Source organism: Tympanuchus pallidicinctus, unplaced genomic scaffold (assembly GCF_026119805.1).
Source record: "Tympanuchus pallidicinctus isolate F22 unplaced genomic scaffold, pur_lepc_1.0 scaffold12, whole genome shotgun sequence".
In the NCBI taxonomy this organism is placed as follows: Eukaryota; Metazoa; Chordata; class Aves; order Galliformes; family Phasianidae; genus Tympanuchus; species Tympanuchus pallidicinctus.
In genome coordinates this window covers 7,880,227-7,901,150 of record NW_026294637.1, presented here as the reverse complement: position 1 = coordinate 7,901,150, position 20,924 = coordinate 7,880,227, and the positions used below count along the sequence as shown (strand labels likewise).

The 20,924-nt window shown below is 39.7% G+C and overlaps 1 protein-coding gene across 7 annotated transcripts in view; it reads right to left on the bottom strand.

The window, feature by feature from the left end:
- ARNT2 (aryl hydrocarbon receptor nuclear translocator 2) overlaps positions 1–20,924 on the bottom strand; it is a 92,369-nt gene that overhangs the window by 57,008 nt on the left and 14,437 nt on the right. For 5 of the 7 annotated variants that reach the window (XM_052671663.1, XM_052671667.1, XM_052671661.1 and 2 more), the window contains exons 2-6: positions 15,749–15,860; positions 10,213–10,260; positions 7,255–7,299; positions 4,422–4,635; positions 2,613–2,826 (exon numbers count right to left, since the gene is read on the bottom strand). In XM_052671663.1, coding sequence (XP_052527623.1) covers positions 2,613–2,826; positions 4,422–4,635; positions 7,255–7,299; positions 10,213–10,260; positions 15,749–15,860 — 633 coding nt within the window. Of the gene's footprint in view, positions 1–2,612; positions 2,827–4,421; positions 4,636–7,254; positions 7,300–10,212; positions 10,261–15,748; positions 15,861–19,992; positions 20,096–20,924 lie in introns of those variants that run through there. The other 2 variants (XM_052671665.1, XM_052671664.1) reach the window with 2 other exon arrangements.

Here is a 20,924-nt window from a genome sequence, read left to right as displayed (position 1 = left end):
GGCAGCCTCACAAGTTCTTGGGGTCTGGAGCATTTTATGCATGACATATGACTGCTAGGAGGTGCTGGGAAAACCCCAGAAATGCACTGATAATGATCACCGCTGATAACAAGTACAGTCAGAGGACACTGCTCTGATCTGGTGCAAATGAAGGCTCTCCTTTGTCAGCATGTTGTCATTAGTTCCTCAGTTTGAGGGCTCAAGGAAGGAGGCTACAGTGTTGAGAAAACAAACCCCGAGAAGGTGAGGAAGAGAGTAAAATTAAAAATCTTAGCACTTCATTACTCTTTCACCAGAAAATCTCTTCTTCTAAGTAGCCCCTGTATTCAACTGCCAGAGGCCACTAAACAATGTGGTTTTTCCTGCTGCCTGTGGTGAACTCCACTTTGGGAAGGAAAATAAATAAGTAAATAAAGAAAGAAATAAAATTTATGACTGGCTGCCTTGCAGTTTACAGCTCCCTAAAGTCTGCATTGGCCTTTGTTCTTCATGAAACGTAACTTTTGAAAGCCTAGAGAGACTTTGGGCTGCCCAATTGGTTTGGTAAACATTGACTTGGAAGAAGAGCATTTGCCTACTTCACTTGCTTCTAAGAATCACTAAGGCACTCATTATTTCTGTTCACTACAGTTTATTCCTACCTGTTACAATGCTGTTAATATGGCTTGTGTCACAGGAAGGAAAGTGGAACTGATTGAACAGACTCTGGAATGACCTTGCTCTCAAAAAGGTATTCTCAAGGAGTGAGCGATGCTCCTGACATGCTACTTAAAAGAAAACTGATGCTTAGCTAACAGTCCATAAAGAGAAGTGCTGCTCTTGTTTAATGGTATTTCCCAGGGTCAATAATTGCAGTGCACAAGTAACCACAGTAACTTTGCACAGGAAAACTTGTACAATATCTCTGTATAGTTAGGATAAATTGTGAACTGTTCTTCCCTGCACATGCTCGAAAAGGCTGTAGTTACACATATTCACCAGTCTCTAAAAAGTTATCTTTCTACACCCAGCTGGACTTCACACCTTTAAGAGTGCAGATAAGCAGGCCACCCTGGCTCTAAACTGGCCGTTTCTCTCACACTGGGAAAACTTTTGCTGCCCCTGTGCTGTTGATTTAAAAGAATTCTGTGGCAATCTGACAACTCCAAAAGACTCAGACAGGAAAAAAAGGATTTAGCTCTACAAATACAATTATTTGAACTTTTCTTTCCACTGGCTAAAGATGACTTCAGTGTAAAAAGAAAAGAAAAATGAAAGAAACACAGATTTGGACTTTCAGAACTGCACAGCATTTCTCTAGTCCTGCTTTAGTTTATGCAGCTTAAGCCCACTAACCATCAGAACACTTCTGGAAGTCTAAGTGCGACTGTTCAACTGGGTTCTGAATTACTTCTTAGAGGAAAATGGTAACGTGCATTATAATGTGTAACATGCTATATAGTAAAAACAGTGACTGTGCTCTTTTGCAGATCTCACATATACATTTTAAAGTGGTACAGAACTCAGCTGTTTTGTTCTGCACAGGTTCCCCTAATCATTTGTTTGGTTTTGATCCATCTGGATTTTTACCACAGAATTTTGCTTTGAGTTTTCAATATGAATAGAGGAAAGCTCTGCCAAAACCACATCATATTCAAACCACAGGAAGCCATGAATTTGGCACTGCTTTAACATGGAAGCTGTAAACAGCATGCAGGTTCACTCAAAACTGGTTCACTGTCCTTTGAGTTATGAAACACAACAAAACTTCCAGCGAGCCAGGTCAGAAGTCTGAACTACTACAGCAAGGAGAAATTATGTGTCTTTAACACTGATCAGGATTTGGTTATACGTAATGTTCTCCCAGTTGTAGTTGTTTTCTTTTTTCTTTTAGCTATAAACACATTATATGGAAGAATAAAAAGAGATGCTGAGCTTTCCCTTTTCCAATTTTGAGTTAAAATAGGATTTAGTTACTTCTCATAGCTCTGACATATGCATATTCTATTAAAGAGAGGATAGTTCCCTACTGGCAGCCTCAAACATGAATAACTGTAAAAGCCAGAATTATACTACAAGTATAATACAGTTTTCTGTGTTAAATAACACATTGTCAACTGTAGCTAACTTACACCACTGCTACAGGAGCAGAACTCTTGTTTAAAATCCACATCAGACTTCCAGCTGCCAAACACTAGATGTTTTTTTTTTCCAGGATTCCCGTTAGAAAACCACAAGGAGCTTTTATGAAAATGGAAAAGTCTGAAGAATGATTTTTGCCTTCAAAATAAACACTGCCATAAAGAAATACATATTTGTAAAGAAGTCACAAGTTCACAGAGAATGAAGGCAAAACAATCTAGATTTCCAGACGATGTCTGAAAACAATTCAGCTTCCAAACCTACCCAAGCCAGAAGTTTGAAGATAGAGCTATATGAAAGTGATTTGACTCAAGTCAAACAAAATGCAGTAACACAAAAGATGACTTATATTACTTCAGTGCCTGCAGGAAAAAGGTATTCTAATCTCACTGAACTCAATTTTTAAGAGATTTGTAAAACAGTTGTTTGAACAGCAGAAAACATCAGCAGGGATCTGTAATACAACAAACCATGCTTTGGACCAATCTGACCTGTCATTGAGTTTTCAGATGTACACAGCTGCTCCCGTAGCTTTTCCACATCGTCTGGGTGAACCTGCTCATATAATGTGCTGCCAAACCATTCGGACTGCGGCTGGTTGAGCACAGGAGTCACTGAGTCCGATACGTAGATGACTCTCCCAGTCTCCGCTGCAACCACAAACAGGAACCCATCTGCAGCCTCCAGGATAAGATGTTTCAGTTCCTTCCAAGGAAGGGATTTGATTAGAAGGACAGCATGAAACAGAAATTAAATAACACATCTGCCAGTGCCAAAGAATATTATTTTTTAGAGACTTTAGTAGATGATCAAAACACTGGGGGAAGTTTTCTTTGCAGTACTGAAATAACGGCACGTTCAAGTTTGCAGTAAGACATAAACTGACCTTAATAACAACCAAAATTTTGTTCTCCTTTATTGCCTTTCAACAGGTGATCTCAATTCACATTAGGAAAATTAACTAAGTAAAACTTGCTGCATGTTGCATGATTGGTATCTAATATTAAAAAAATAAAAATAAAAGTAATTTAAAAGTACTGAGGAAATTAAGGACTATAACTCATATGGCAGTTTCATCCTTTAATTACACGTCCTGGATAATTTAATTGGAAAGAAATGAACAAGCTCTCCTGTCAGTTTTTGAGGATTTTTTTCCCCTCAGGATAAGCTCTGTTTGTAAATTAAACAGTCACTAGATGGAAGACAGAAACTGTAACATGGGTAAGATAGGAATCCTCAGCCTCCTCTCCCCTTAGGATGTTTGAGCATAAGAAAGTTGCATCATTTCTTGCTTTCCTTTTCCAATCTGTCCTTCACTTTCAGATACCTACTTGGTCTAGACACTCAACAGCTTGACATGCATATGCAAACGGCTGCATGCATCATGAGAACATGCTACCCTTGGTTAACAGAGCTTGAAAACTTCTCTTGTGAAATGATGACAACTATTACTCCAATTCATAGAAAACAAGCTTCACAGCTCTTGCTTGGTGGCTCTTGTGAATGCAAGGGCTTGCTAAGATAGGGCAGTGAGTTACTGCATCTGGAATTCAGACAGAGCTTTGGATAATCCATTTCCCAGTTCAGGTAAGAGAGTGAGCAAGTGGCAGATACTACCTGTAAGGTGAGGATTATAACCTGATGAATTCTGCTAAGGCCCCCAAAGAATGAATAACACATCAATACTTATCAGCCTGAAGACTACTGCTGGCTTCAACTTTTTCATCGGAAAGAAAACACACCAATTCTGAACATATTCTAAATAAAAAACTCACTGCTGCACTATTCAAAGGATAACGAGACCTGCTTTGAATATATTATTAACAAAGATTAAAATAAATTCTGTCATTCTTCAAGATTCAAAAAAAATTGCAATGTTAAGCAAGCAAGGTGTCGTACCAAAAAGCAGTTGAATGGCACAGCACCTCTAGAGGCACACTTTAGGAAAGCCAAAATAAGTAGAGATGTGAATACTGAGAAGTCAGCAGCAGCTGCTGTTTCTCTAACAGAAAAAAAAAGTATTGCCTCTAGCCATAACTTACACATGTAAGTACTTAAATTGTTCAGACCACAAAAATGCACATTACACCCATAGGACTTCACAAACAGCGAAGATTGTAGGAATTTCCAGTGCATTCAGTCAAACACAGTTTTTCTTCAAGTACTGGGTGCACCTTCCCTCTTGCACTAAAAATGTAACCAGTAAAGTACCCCAGATATTACAGATGGGATCCATCACAGCCCAGTTCAGCTGCCTAGAACTCCTTACAGAACAAACAGACATTTGTGAGAAGATCTACCTGTTCCGTAAGAAACGATGGCTTGTAAGCTCCATCGGTAGATTTGTTCCCAGTGCCCCTCATTGATTTCATGTGTGAAACAGCCATCCGGAGGATTGTCAGCTTGTCAGGCTTACGAGCCAACGCGCTACACGTGGGCACCATGTCAGACAGCTCCGTGATGTACTGCGTCATCTTATTTCTTCTGCGTCTCTCAATCTCACTGTGATTCTCCCTGATCGTTTAGAGAAACACCAAACCAACAGAAAAGCAGACATAATCAGTGTGAGATTTTCAAATGGGGGTAAGAGATCGTAATACTTTACACTTGTTTTGTAGTTACCACGTCAGGAGAGGAAAGTGCTTTACAAAGCTGAGCATTGCTATCTCTCAGTTTATAGCCAGAAAATCCAGGCCACAGAAGGACGATTTGCCTATAGCTGTGAAAGAACTCAAATTTCTATCCTGCTGGTTCCTGTTTAATTTCCTTTGGTTTAAGGACAAATAATAGAAGTAGAAAGATTTGAGGTACACCTGCCAACTCCTGCCAAAGTCCTGAATTTGCTGAAGTTGTGATGCACCACACACCTTCCAGACCTTGCTCAAGGTGTTGGCTATGCTTACAGGAAGCCTCCTATAGAGGAAAGCTCTCACTAGTAACTGGATCACATCTCACTATGTAGGAGAAAAAACCCTGTATCCCAGCTGAAAACACCCACTTAATGACGACAAAGATCTCCATGTCCTCTAATGCTGTGTGCCAAGTCCAGCCTCCCAGTACAAGGCCTCACACTTGCAGGGAAATGCTGTAGGATCAGACTGCAGAACTGAGACCATACATGGTGTAACACTACTTAAAATAAATAAAGTATATATATAAAATAAATACACAAGACAGCAAGTAAACATCTGGCTCATCAGACATAGGTCAGAATTGAAGACAAAAACAAACTAAAACAGCAGGGAAGTAACAGTGACAGTACTTGATGCTGCCCTGCTACAGGCTGAGCTTCGATGTTCTCATCCTTTATAGAAAACATATGGCTGAGTTGGTGAGCCAACTGAGAATTCTCAAAACTGACAGTCACCAAAGCCTGCCAGAATTGAAGATCTCAGAGTTCAGTTTTCTCTTACTGTAAGTCACCACTGTCTGATCGCTATCAAGGAATTACACCAGTACACACAACTGAGAGAGATGGTCCAAAGAGACCTAGAATTCTCCAGTGCCTAGAGCTTATTTTTCACATACTGTACCTGTCAGATGGCAGCTAAATACAAGTATACAACAGGTATGTGATGCTTCAGATGTCGAAGCAGCATCTTCCACTGATTTCAATGAGCTCTGCACGGCTTTTTCTTGTGGGATCTCTGGCTGATCCAACAAGATGACATGGTGATCATATGGAGAGTCCACCAGCTCTGATCACTATGATAACACAACTTTAAAAGAAATTCCAGCATTCTTTGAAATTGAACGCTATGAAGAATGATCATGAAAGGCTTGGCACATTTTGCAGTAAGTTTGATAGTAGAGCCTTTTCTTAAAATGAGAAGAAAAATCCAAGCTGTAGTATGCTGCTTTCCGAAATAAAGGAATGCATGGGCTTGCCCTACTTTACAGCATATAACCTCCTTCCTGCACATACAAGTGTTCCATGCAAGAGGCACTTTCTACAGAAATGCTATGTGTTAGGGCTACATGCAGTTACTATTCCCACTGATGCCTACACTACTACACCAATACTCATGAAATCAAGGAATTTATAAGGCCCGCAGTGACAGGCCACTGTGTTTTAGTAAATTACATGCAGTCCTTTGGAAAAGGTCACTACTGATTTAGCTATTTATTACAACTTAATAATGAAACTTTCCACTTCAAAGGGCTGACACAGAGCCTTTGCGTGGTCTGTACATCTGTGGGAGAGAACAGAGCCTGTGAGAGCTGGACTGTATGCACACAAAAGCAGAACATCTTGTGTGACAATGTGCATGTACGTAACAGCATGTGTGTACAACTCAGCATACATATGCAGATAAATATGGGCAAAAGAAAGAAAAATGCATTTTTACATGATGAAAGCTTGATCTAAGTTCAGCATTTTCACAGAAATGGTAACTGAGAGACAAAAAACACAAGCACTCAACACATATTTTACATTTACAAATATATATTCCCCTAGCTGCCACTAAATTATCTTGATACTCCCAATCAATTATAAACAACTATTGTAAAGAATAAACACACAGCAAAAGAGAAGAAAAATAAGAATATTCAATAGTCCATTTTATTTATGATCATAAAAAGTAATAGCACGTTAACCAATTGGCTATGAAAGGGATCAACCAAACAAAGCTCTGAAAGTTTCCTGAAGCTAGCTCAAACTTAAACTCCTAAAAGACAGATCGTGTTCCTTTTCCAAAAGGGCCTGCCCATGGAACCCTGGCATTCATAAACATGCATTCAATATGATGTCCTAATTCTGTAATTTCTAACTTTGTTTTTGCATGGAAGTTTTGGAGGAACATTACATTGTGAGAGATTGTGGGAGCTGATTCAAACCCACGAAGGTCCAAGGTTAGTGTTGCTGACTTCAAGAATTTTTAGATCAGCCAACCCTTTCTACTTTTGATCAGTCAGAAGGGCATCATAGAAAACAAAAATGGGAAAAAAAATCACTTTTGATTTTCCTTCTTTGTTCCTGGCCATCCTTTTCGTGTCAGAGTACTTTGATCATCTTCCCATCTAGAAACAAAATAACCAGCTCTCTAAGCTAAGGCACACATACTGAGATGTTCTGGATATGACCATTCCCTTCTTTTCTCTCAGCAGGAGACCTCTCGGGAACATGCCTACCTTGCAAACTTTTCCTTATCACCAGATATTTGATCACCATCATACCTATAAACAAAAGACAGTAAGTAAATTCACAAGGGTTATACATTTAGGAAAGTCAACACGCAGCAAAAAGCAAAGAGGTTCACAACTGCAAACTATTACAAAAAACAGCAAGAAAAATGAGGGCATGAAAATGATAAAGCAAAGAAACTATGGAGCTCAATGGAACTTCCAAGCCACGCCAACTCAAAAACTTCCTTTGTACATTTAAAAAAAAAGTTGAAGATACATTTCATTGGATTTACGCAAACACTAACATACACTCATCACTTGGGAAACTTCACAACCAGCACCGTAACAGAAAACACCACTGAGCTTCTACCGACAGCAGCCCATGAAATATTCATTGCTATGTTGGAAGTGAGAGTTATCTTTTCCAGATTGCAACCACAACTCAGCAGAGGGCACTGATGGTCTACAGATAACACGGCAGGGCAGAGAGACACACACTTCAGTGCAATGCATTACACAGAGATGCCTTCAGAAAAAAAAAGCTCTAGTAGGTATCTACACTGTACCACTTGTTGGAAAGACTGGCAAAAGCTGGGCAGGCATGAAACTGCTGGGTGAACAGAAGTGAAATTATAACTGGCTTAGATCCCTAAAAGTAAGCAGATACCTCATTCCTTTCTGAATTAATAGAAGTCTGATGCCTAAACAGATACTTGCAGCAAATCAATGAGGATATCCAGATCCGTGGGACATCAGCCCCATTGATTAAACCTTCAGTCTTTCTGATGTGTTGTCCCAGAGACAGGCAGCAATGCAACATTTCATTGAAAAATAATATGTTCCTCATATACTTTTCCTATGAAAGGCATCAAGCCTTTGAAATTAAGTTTGCTAAAGAAGTTACAAAGACATATTTTTGCACCTAGAAAACTATATTTGGAGAAATCAAAACTCTTGCTCCAAAACAGAATGTGTAGGTTCTTTAAAACACAAAAATAAAACAAAATAAGCAAAAGGCTTTTTTAGAACTGAGACTATTACTACTACAACAGCAAAGTCAGATATTCTATCAGAATTACGCCTTTCTAAAACAATGTAATTTACTGCTAAAGAAAGCCTATGGAGCTTCCACATATTACCTGATAAGTAAAGATGGTGTAAAGAAAGCATCTTTTCTGTTCTGAAATATTAATTATTTTTTTCTTCACAAATGAGTTGAAAGTAATTTTAAGTAGTTAAAACATACAAAATCTTCTACGAGACTTATTTTCCTTCCTCATTAAATCTCATTCACACTCTCATGCCAAAGCATAAGCGAGACTTGAGCTGCACTCCTTTCTGCATTACATTTAGCACTAGCACCCTCAAAACATTCAAGTGAAAAGTCACTTTCTTCCACTTGACTCTGCCCAGAGAACATACAGTGCTCTACGAAGTTTAAACAAAAAAACAGATTCAATGAGGAATTGCCATATGCCATTAGGTGAGAAGTAACATGCATCTTCATGTGCCCATGACAAGCCATGCAGATACCTGAGCTGGCTGGGAACTCCCTGAGAAGTAAGGTGTGTTAACCCACATGGAGCACCATGCTAACACAACTACCTACAGAGCTGCCCTAGCTTGCAGTTTGCCTGCTCACCCTCATCTGGCTGGTTGCTCAAGGTGCTGCTGCTTCCACTAATCTTTTCTCCCTTTCAGCCCCACAGCTGACCTCTCTGAGTGGATCCTTCCCGACGTACTCTATCTCTGCACTGTTCTTCTGTACCTTCTCCAAAATCCATCTGGGATTTCTACAGCGTTTAAGATTTAAAAATCACATTTTGATCTAGCATCTAGAATCAGAGACGTAGCACAGCACATCATACTTCTGCAAAAAAAATTATGGAACTACTGGCTCTCCCCCCCAGATTTTCAAAGGCCGAAGCCAGGGCAGAGCCAGACAAAAGTGTGTGTAGCACTGTGTCTAGAAACCCTGATGCTTGTACAGGCACAAATTAGGCCTTATTGGTTATGAATTGGCAGCAGGCATCTTCTAGAAAGTGTTATGACTAGCCCTCAGACCATCAGTTTTAGTACCACAGGCTGGAACATGCTTTCAGGAAATGATAACAGCTGAACATGAGTGCTGCTGGTCCCATCCACAAGGTTACGCTATGGTGTTACAGCACATCTTCAGCGTACTTTTCTTTCAGACTGGCTAGGATGATAATGTTAAAACCCTACAGTGACAGCTGTGCTTGAATATGTCTGCAGCTATATAGCTGCAATTACAATTTGAGTAATTAGCAGTTATCTGTAGGCCTCAAAGCACCTATTCCAAGAGCAGCCACTTGGTTTCTGATGAAAAAACGCAGATAGTGTGATCAGAACAAAAGGAAAAGTGAAAAATGGCAATGATGCTTTAATGCTTGTTTTTATTTCTAGCATAGAATATTCCATGTTAACTATAATATTAATATTTATTTTGGCAATTTTTACTATCCAGTTACACTTAATGGTATGTAATGAGCTTTAATCTCAAAAAAAAAACAATCCTCGCCTCTAGGATCTGTCATATTGTTTTAAAAAGTAGTAAACATCTGAACTAAGTTCAAAATAAAATTCGTTTTCAGTGGCAGAAAGACAACTTCAGCAATGTCAAATAACCAAAATTCATTTACAGCAGCTGAAATACCAAGCCACGTCAAATGAGAAAAATTGCAATTTTTAGCTGCAGATGAAATTATTATGACAAAGCATACTGTCAGCTTTGCAAGCCAACAGCTACACTGAGCAAATTTCCACCAGTGTGCCTAACCTGCAGAGGAAGCAGGTAAAAAGCTAACTAGAATTTAAGACAAGTTGTCTGACTACTTGTGGGCTGAAGAAGCTGCCAACAGACTTTAAAATAGCAGCACTGAGAAAGCTGTCTTCCTCCACTGAAAGAGTCAACAATTTGGCCAACTCCTTATGAAGGCTCACCTTGAAAATTTGCTGGGTCCCTCCCCATCTTCATCATCGAAATCCATCCTGTAACATGAAGATTTCCAAATATGTAATCATGAAATTGGCAATGGTGATATACACATTCAAGCCAGCAGTTCTCAATCTTGTTTAGTTTGTGTTAATTGGAGGTGTTAATGACCATAGATTCAGTCTCATGCTCTCCAGATTCCTCTGAAAGTAGCTCAGGATGGAGCCAGGAACACGAGGAACACAAGTTAACAAAACAACAAATAAACCCTCGCTGTGTTCTGCTCTTCAAAAATCTGCACCACCTACATTAACGAATAATAGAAAATATTAGACAAATGCAGCTCCTGTGAAGTGGTGATAAGAACTCTCTCTTAGGCCTGATAGAAGCCTTCAGAAATCAGTACAGACTCCACATAAGAACTGAAATTCTGCCTAAAGAATATAAAGTTCTGCAGGTACACAATGTTCTTACCCCTGTTTTAAAGATCACATTGGAGGTAAACCAGAATGAACTCTGAGCCTCTCTGCTGAGAGGATTACGTACTTTGCCTCTATTGATTTTAACTATGATACGTTCTTTAGCCCTATACAACCACATCTCACAAGAATTGCCAGCCAGCCTGCAGATGGCAATTACATTGCGGTCCTCATCTAGGCCAAACTGAAGTGACCTATGGGTCTACCTAACTTACCTTCCTCGTGTCCAAGACCTCCTTAAGTCAACAGAACGAGCTTCTCCTTGGGCCAAATCCCAGCCATCTAGCTGGGCTGCTCTGGAGCCACAAAAAGCAGGAACCTTTCCTCGTTTGTAACACAGTGAGACTGGAAAGATTAACCTCCTAAATTAGCCAACTGCATTACTCTCCTATGTCAGGCAGCATGATCATCTCCTTCCTGTTGATGTTAAGTTGCTACAAATTCTGTAGAAGCAGTAATGTTTCCAAGCAGTTTACCACCACCTCTATGAAGAGGTGGACGAATAGACATCCCATTAACAACAAAGGTGACTTTGGCATTACAACAGACTAAGAACCAAGCCAATATAAAATTTTCAGATACAATTATTGTATTGGTATATCAATTTTAATAAAGAAGTATGTTAGTATGATGGAGACTTGAGCAGCCACATAGAAGTAATTCATGTAGATTGAAAATCATAGTTCCATTTTATAAAGGGTTTTGTTGAGCTTCTTCACATCCTAAGTTTTCTAACATTTCAGTGCAATAAATTTGATATAATTACCAACTCAATGTCTCTACCACTTCACGTTAACAATAGGTATGTCATATTAACTGCAAAACTCTGCAAAGTGACAACGATATTTATCTCAATATTAAAAAACGTTTCAAATTAAAAATTAAGATTTGTATGCTCAGAGTGTGGGCACAATGGTGTAAGAACTCTTCATAATTAAATGAACATACAGCAGTATGTGCCCCATCTAGACAGTACAGCCTTGCTTCCTTATTTTGATATCAAAGACAGACTGGTCTATAAAAGATGCATCTGACTCACAGCAACCTACGTTCAATCAGGACACAAGCAGCAAATATGTAAAGGAATTGGGAACAGCAGAGTAATATTTTCCAGATGGCAATAGTGGTTATTCGTTGCTAGAGGAAGCAGGGAGAAAATCATTTTCCCAAAGGAGTCTTAAGAAGAAATACATCTTTAACTTGGTTAAGTTTGATGAAATCATCATTTTCAGAAGAAATTGCATTTTTGCTCACCCAATTATCACCAAATCCACCCTGTAAATCACTTCCCTTAGCAGTGACCTCACAGCTGCGTTGCGCAGAACAACACCGACCTCCAGCGGCCAGCCACACGTCCTGTGCTATGCCAGGACCCTTCCTCAGAGATTGAGTTGGGATGAATTCATTTTGTGTTCCCTTTTTCTTCCACTCCAATACACTAGGATTACATGCCTTGGTATTTTCTTGGCTTCTCATGAAATACTTCAACTGAGCGCTAAGAGATGAATTTCCCCGTCACCACACCGAATCAAATATTGCCTCTACTGCATTGAGTCTATTTTATTGTTTCTAAAATGCAATACAGAAAATGACAGAGAAACTGATGAGGCTCAGCCTTGTTGCCCATGCTGTATGCACAGCCCCACTCACCCATTTGGAAGTAACTCATCAGTTTATCTAAGTGGCTGGATATCTGCTTCTCTTCTTACGAGATTCTGATTTTTCAACTTCTGTAGGTCATTCCTATCATACTCGCAGTAGGTTCACCACAGTCTGCTACCAGACTGCAGCAGACTCAAGTCTTTAAGATCTTTGCTTTGTAAGACTACTAGAAAATCTCAACTCTTTTCCAAGTGCAAAAAAAAAAAAAAAAAAAAAAAATTACATGAAGTTCATAAAAGTGTCAATATTTGTAAAAATGGAAGTGTATTCCTGTCCCACGGTTGTTAATAAACAAGTTTACTAATTTTGGTGTGCAGCATGAAATAAATCCCAGGTTAAAATCCAGTGATTTCAGCTCCCTGACTGAATCACTGCATCTGCTCTACAGTAAGCCAAACTGAAAGACAGGGAATCAGCTGCAACCTTTAGCTCATCACAGCAAGATGCAACAAAATAATATTCCAACCAACTCCTCTACCCTGGCAGATCTTCTGTTCAGACAGAATATACTGCACATTAGCAGAGCAGTGGAAGCAGCCTCAAAGAAGACAAATGATATAATTTCAGAAGTCACTGAAGGAGTATCTTATCATCATTTAAAATTCCCATTAAAAAGATACTTTAAGAAAGAGCTGCACTGCACTCTTTTGTTTTGAAGAATATAAATCTTGTTTTCCTTTGTCACATTGATCACATCAATCTGTGAAAGGAATTGACGTATGAAGTACTTACTAAAATACATTTTCCACAAGAAGATATGTGAGCAATGTAAGTAATATGACAAAAATATGCTTTTTATTTGTATTTAATTGGAAACATTTCCATACCAAAAAAAAAAAAAAAAAACTAAAAAAACAAACAAACAAACACAAGGAGGTTCTGCACAGGTTAAAAAACGAGATGGGAAAGGATTTGAACACTGAAGCAAAATGGCTATGTAAAATTCCTAAGCAATGCTGAGTATGTTCAGCATGGGAAGGGGCAGAGCTGAGCTGTGTATGGAGTGTGCACTGCAGCCCCTCGTGCAGTACAAGGTGGGGGGAGAGACGGGGGAGCGGTCAGTCCTGCTCAGATCTCCCAGTGCTGCATTAGAGAAAAGACAGGAGTGTGTGATGGAATGGAACAGAACCAATGCAACTGTAAATACACAAGAACTCAGCCCTTCATGACTGCAGAAAAAGCCCCTTATCCTCCAATACAGCAAAGCCTAAAGAAAAACTACTTTATGTGAGGAAGTTATTGATCACAGCGATGTATTAGCTTACACACTACGAGGCTCTCACTTTTTTTCTACAAAGCACTTGGTATAATCTGTAGAAAAGAAAAATATTTTTCTGAGCTGTCAATGAAGCTGAATGCCTGCACCACAGAAACACCTCCTGGATAGCCAATGAGCTCAAACTGATCTACATTCAAGACCACGCAGCAATTATTCTGCCAGCTTGCCTCAGCAATTATGAAAAAAGAAACAATTTTCAGAGATAACTGAAGCTAGAAAAGACCACTGCGTTCAGAGCTATATTCCTTTATGCCTGACACAAAGCACTCATTTCTAAAACGCCCAAGGATTTAGGTGCATAAAGATGCACCACCAGGGCAGTAATGAAAGGACCAAGTGTTAGCTGCAACTTTGTTCAAAGAGACGCTACAAGGCATCAGACACAGCAGGCATTCTTTCCCTCCAGGCCTGAATACTGCACAGCAAAGGAAAAAAAATGCACCCCCGGCTCAGGCTTGAAGAAGGGCTGCTGGTTTAGAGCCACAGTGCACAGATGAAACACCACAGTCTGGGTATAGCTGCAAATTTATACTATCTAATTCACTGAATTTGCATATTAAGTACATTTCAAATAATTTGATTTTATGTTCCTCCCATCCTCCCTCACTCCCCTTCCTTGCAAATAGATTGAGGATATTTAAAATGCAATGTTTAGTGTACAGCTTTCAATTAATTATCAAATCAGTACCTAGTATAATCAGAAGATTTCACAGTTAGTAGCATCAATCCTTTGCAACCACAATTTGTTGTGCAAATTTGGTGTGCATACTTGTGTGGCTTATGATCAAAGAAAAAAGAGATAAATATCCTTTAACCCAAAAGCACAAGAGGTTATATATGCTATGTAGCAATGAAAAGTTGCTAATGCTCTATTTCTTCTACTGAGGCTTGAACAGGCTTTGTCATCAAAATGTTTCCCACCATAAGTGTCTATCAAAAACAGATTTGGGGTAATTTTTCCAAGCAATCTTATACAATTGGCTCAGCACATGGAAGCACACTCAAAGGGGAACAACCATCCTATCCGAAGGAAGATCCTCCCCCAGAAAAACACCCCACAAGCCCAATCGTGTGCCCAAGATAAGGTCCATGTTCTCCTTCCTCAACTCGTCCCAGGAGCAAGGCTTCAACACTGCTCCTCAACCCGGCACCTAGGACTGGATGGCTCTCACAGGGAATTAGGGCTTCTCACCAGATGCCTGTCAGTTAAGATTTTATTCACATTACCATTCATTCCAAGCCCTTCCACTGCAATGCTTAGGACTAAATGTAAGACCAATCGATTTCGTTTGCAGGCAGAATCGTACCAGAGAGAACTCTGGAAAAGAATCACCTACAGATCATTACTTGTGATAAAGCTTTTTTTATTAAAAAAAAAAAAAAATTGATAATATTAGAGAGTGATTTGTTGTTCTTCTTTAGCTCTCAAGACATCTTTCTTCTAATACAGATTACTACGATTCTATGAGTTGCACAGAATAACCTGATGTGGAAAAGCTATGGCTACGTCACATCAACTTTTACATTTGGAAAAAAACAGATTTTTTTCTTTAGCAGGACACTCAAGTAGGTGAGGAGCTCGACTTGATTTAGGCTCCTTCTCCCCAAGCTGGAGAGACTCTGCTACAGTTCCACTAAGGCTTAGAATGTCACAGACCACAAACATCGAACAGAGAGGCTGCTTATGCTTTCCATGTACCTGGGACTATAAAGAAAACATTCTCAACAGAAGGCATCTATTTGAGAGATTCCAGATCCATTTTTCAGATGAAGTTGGATAGCAGGCACGCACAAGCAAGAACAAATCTTGCTACCTTTATTCACATGATGAATTCTTCCTGAGATTAAACAGATGTAGGCAACGTGCAATCGTTACATGAAAAACAGCCACAGGATCCAAATTCTGCTTCTGGATGCTTTGCCAAATCCGAAAAATCTTTTGAAGTGTGCAAAACAACAAACAGTACTCTTATCAGCAAGTTTGATCTTGCAGGAAGAGCAGATACATTGAAGAGAAAAACAGAACACCAGTGACTAATGCCATAAGACAGTTACCTACATCAACATTACATAATAAACATACAGATGGATATTTCCAGTTTCAGCCCTGAAGACATGCCTTACCCAGAGCGTCGCTTTCCCCCTCTGGAAGGCATGGACCCTGCCATTCTCACTTGGCCGCTTGCCATCGGTGCCACTGGCAAGGCCACCGAGCCAGGAATATCAGATGCCATTTCTGTAAGACAGAAGAGGGAAAGAGAGAGAGAAAAACCTTTAATCCATCACCCCCAAGGAGACAACGGCAGCGACAAAATTAGAGAAAAGCTCTTTCAAAAACAAGCAGGGAAAAGCTTTCCTTTTTTTCTCCTCTAAGAGAAAGAAATGCTCTCCCACCAAAGCCAAGCAAATTTTCAGCCCTCTTACAACAAGTCTAGGTTTGTCAATAGCCATTAAGAGTGCCTAGGAGGCAGATAAAAGAACACAGTGTACAGCAGGTCTCTCTCTATTTTAGTTTACCTGAAACTGCTACAGCTCAGCTTCTCAGATGGGCTGCCATATGAAGGCCAGCAACCTCTCACAGTAGCTGAACTGCCCCATACAGATACGCAGAGCTGCATTTCCAAGACAAATGTAACTGTAAGTACTAAGAAAAATAAAACTTCAGAGACATCTCAGTCCTCCAAAGAAGTCAAGAGTTTAGAGTAGCAATGAATTCCCAGGTGATGCTTTTGTTTTTATCACTTACATTCTAGCAGTATTCCAAAGACCAGGCTGAACTCAGGAGAGCTGCAAGCCTTCCTGTATTTCAGCTTGGCACCTGGTAGAGCTGACCCAAGCCCCAGACACAAGCATTCACCCCTGTGCCAGAGCTCCATTCCTGGAGGTGCTCAAGGCAAGGTTGGATGGGGTCCTGGGCAGCCTGATCCAATGCCTGATATTGTGGTTGGCAGCCCTGCACGCTGCTGGGGGTTGGAATTAGATGGTCCTTGGTTGGTCCCTTCCAACCGAAGCCACTATATGATTCCATGATACAGCCCCAGCTTAATGACATCCTCAACCCCAAATCTTTGACCTGAGAATTAGCAACAGCACACATCTGACACCTTCAGAACACTAATGGCAAGTATTTTTACAACCTATTAGTTGCAGTAAGACTGTCTATTACAGTTTTAAAAAAGAAAAATGGACTATAACATATTTATATCCTTTTCTCTTGTTCCATGGATCAGACATTTTTATCTCTGTGCAGCTCCTGTAAAGCATGCCAGCAATTAAAACTTTTTAAATGCAGATAAGCTACACTCACTTTAGAGGTAAAAATCTGCAGTCACAACATTTAATTATCATGAAAGAAAATCTTCCATCCAACTTTTTTTTTTTTTTTTTTTTTTTTTTTTTTTTTTTTTAAAGTTGGCTGGGAATCCAGAGCTACAGATATATTTATCTGCTAATGGAAAGCAAATCTGTTCAGAAATCCTGCCATTCTTCCCAGCAAATAAGTACAACAGAACTTCAATTACGGAATCCATGTTTCCTTCATTATGTTTGGAGAGCACTTCATCTCTGCTACACTTTATACAAATTCATTATGCAGCATTATGCATTTCAAATAATACCATTTTATCTGTTCAACGATTTCATGAATTTCTGCTGGTGCATTTCCTTTTATTAACTTCTTTTCAAATAAAAAGCAACAGCAAAATACCCATTCCAGTGTTTTTCAAAATGTGCAAGGGCAAAGCGACCTCTGCCTAGATTACCACACCACAGAGCCCTGCTGTCTCCAAAGCTTCAGTACATGGAAACACTGCATTAATGTATATTAACATATTTCCATATAAATGAAAGCATGAGCTTCTAAACAACCAAACTATTTTCAGGGAAAAAGAGCACTCGTAGCATTCTAACGTCGATAACTCACTTGTAGCATTCAAACTCACATTTCATGAACGTAACCGGAGGTCATTTTGAAACACTCTGCTGACTCATTTATTAAAACAGATGGTAAAAACGCCATAAATCTACCTGCAAAGTGTCCCTATCACTCAGAAACACATTTTGGTATAAATCATCAAGATTTTTCTTTTTAAGCAGTAATCATAAAAAATAAATAAATAAATAAAATCAACTGAGTGGCATTTTAAGAGTGAAAGCAATCCTGTATTTGTAATTGGGATGAGAAATTCTTGTACCTTCATTTTGCTCAAGCATAAAATAAAACTGATGACAAACCAAAAGAAGGGGAGGATTCATTTCCTCTTAAATGTCTAGAAGTAAGAGATGATTGCTGAAGGTAACATTATTGAGCAACAGAATAGAAACGAAGCACCATCCTATGCACATCCATCCAGATTAGATTGAGTAAACCTCTTTCCCCAGGTCCCTGATTACTCAGGCAGATGCCTGACCCAGCACTGCAGAACCAGGTGCTACATTGGATAAACAATAATCAGATAAATAAATCAATAAAAGGATTATGTTCCAGGCCCACGTCCATACAGATGTTAGTGCTGATGCCCACAGAAGTGTTTCAGCAGCAATGAAAATTAGGAAAGAAGCTGTTCTCTTTCCGAGACTGGATCTTCAAGCAGACTTTCCTCCTGTCAATGGAAATAAGACAAACAGTGCCTACTGTACCCCAAATTAAAACGAGAGTGTAAAGGTATGTGTTCAGAAAGTAAAACAATGTCACACTGAATGGTCAAGAAAAAGCATCAATAACCATACAGCAGTACTCAGAAAAATCATCTAAAACAGGTTTCTTAGAGTTGAATGAACATTGCTTTTCAACTGAGAAATATACACAGTATTTTGGACGGAAATTAGAAAGTGACCTACAGCTCTGCCAAAGGGCACAGAAACACTATGAAAATAGAACTCACCAGAACACACTTTAGTGGATGTTCTGTTCAGAGCAGACAACCTTCAAGGCCTCACCTCTTTGATGTCCTGCCCGGCACAGGACCTGGCTCTGCTCTGCTCCTCACACCCACCCTGAGGAGCCCTGAGGAGCCATGCTAACCCAGAGATAGCATCAGGGTGCACTGTAAAAGCAGCATTCGTTCTTCTCTTTCCTTCAGAATTAAATTTACTGCTGAACACGTTCAAGCCCTGATATTACACTTTCCTCCAGTGCTGCACATATGTCACTCCAAAATTATGTATGGATTTTTTGTGGGGGAAAAAAAAAAAAAAAAAAAAAAAAGGAAAGCATATATTAAAAATAAGCAGGTAAAATGTAGGGATCCAGCCTCGGGAAACTCCAAACTCATCTCAAAGAGATGGGATAGCTGTAAGGATCAGCACACACTTTGCACAGCAGGAGGCACGAAGTGGCTCAGTGCTGTGCAGGGATACCTTGCAAGCACATGCAAACTGCAACCACAAGCACCACTGGAGGGATATCAGCTGGGTTCATCTGGACCTTCCTCTCAAGTTTGAGATTATTAAACCAAGGCTCATTTACCCAAACTTAACAAATTAAACCCAAACCTCAAGCCCCTGGCCTAGAGGAGCTGTTACCCACTTAGCAGACTTGGGAGCTCTGACATTAACTTTAAGGACCAGCTCCAGGTTGCTCTGACAGGTCAGATATCACTGAGCATGCCTCTGCTCCTCACAGGGCTCTTGTATCCCCCAATATTTAGTATAATAAACAGAATTAAAGGCAGACACTGGCATCTGATTAAACTGATAAGATTCTACTTATATAAACACAAACGTAACAGATTTCCACCCCAATCCATAGAATGACTGAGACATCACTTACCTCAAAGGAAATGTAGATCTAAGGCTAAATGAAGAATTATGCATGTACCCTCTCCCCTTTCTAGCAACACCCAGACATTTTATATGTTCTGAGAAAGCAGATTTCAAAACCTTCGTGGTATTTTTCGTACTCTAAAGTCATTCAGGAGTTCGATGCATGTCAGCAAAGAGGTTCTGATTGCAGTCAATTGCAGAGGGGGATTTCTGCCTAGCACAGAGACATTTAAGAATAAACCAAAGCATATCTCTTTTGAATATGGCAATGAACATATGAAGCCATCACACAGCCAAAAAAATTTCACAGAAACACCTATGCTAAAACCTAACTATATATTTAGTCATTGCATTTGCATGTTAACCACAGATTATAAAATGAGAGATCTCTTTCAGAGACCATAAAAATTACAGTGCTTACATTCTTTTTGATAACTCCGCTAAATGCTGTTTTATTGAATTTCACTGCCAGATACTTTAAATAGATTCCAGATCAGAAAGATCTGCAGCACTGAGCGAATAAGCAGGAAAGCAAAAACATCCCATTCTATGTTCTTTAAGACAATTCTCACAGCAAATGAATCAGGAAATACAATAAATCCCACCTTTAGAGAAGGCTCTTTCAAAGATGCTATTTCTTCCCTGCGAGCAACACCTTCCTGGAGAGGGATTTTATCCGCATATAAGAAGTGTCAGAAACCTCTGGGAAGAAATGTAGCAGCATTGGTATTCTGCTCAGAAAATGTCATCACAGATCTGTTTACCTTAACTGTGGACCATGATTCAGCCAGTGACAACCGTCTTGCATACTGATCAATTTATTTGCAGCAAAATTACTAACATTTTCTACTTTAACCATTTAGGTTCTGGAACCGGTTACTTAGATAGGGAGAGCTTTTAGGATTAATAGATAAATCTTGCTTAATTTTACACTTTTCCCTTTAGCAAGATACCCCGTATTTTGAGGGGGGGATGCCCCCCTCATAATCTTGAAGAAAAATTAGGGCACAGTGAGTTGTTATCAAAGAAATGCTCCTTTCTTAAGAATTTAAATGAGATTTCTCATCCTTCTGCATCACAAGTGAATACTAAGGGAAAAAATGATGCAGTTAAGCCAGTCATTTTGGGGGACCGGATCAGCAACACAGTCAGAAACCATACAAGAGATGCCCTAACTAATGGTCAAAAGACCACTGTCTTTGCCATGACCCCAGAAAAAGCACTAACAGCTATCAGGGCAACGCAGCAATTGTATCAGACATCTAATATGTCCCACCAGTAGACTGGGAGAACAACAGGTGAAGCCGCAGGGCTGAAATTGTTCGCTGTGCTTCTGCAATTCATCGCTGTGCCCATAGCACGCATTGGGGAAGTCCTGGCCTCTCAGTACAAAGCACCCCTTCTGCATTGCTTTGCAGTCAGGCACCATGAGGATGTGCAAAAGGAGGCAAGATGCAAACAAAAAAAATTGAAAGTAGACCCAGACCAGTAAAATTTTGATCTACTTCAGGGGAATTGCTCCCATCTAGTTCGGTAC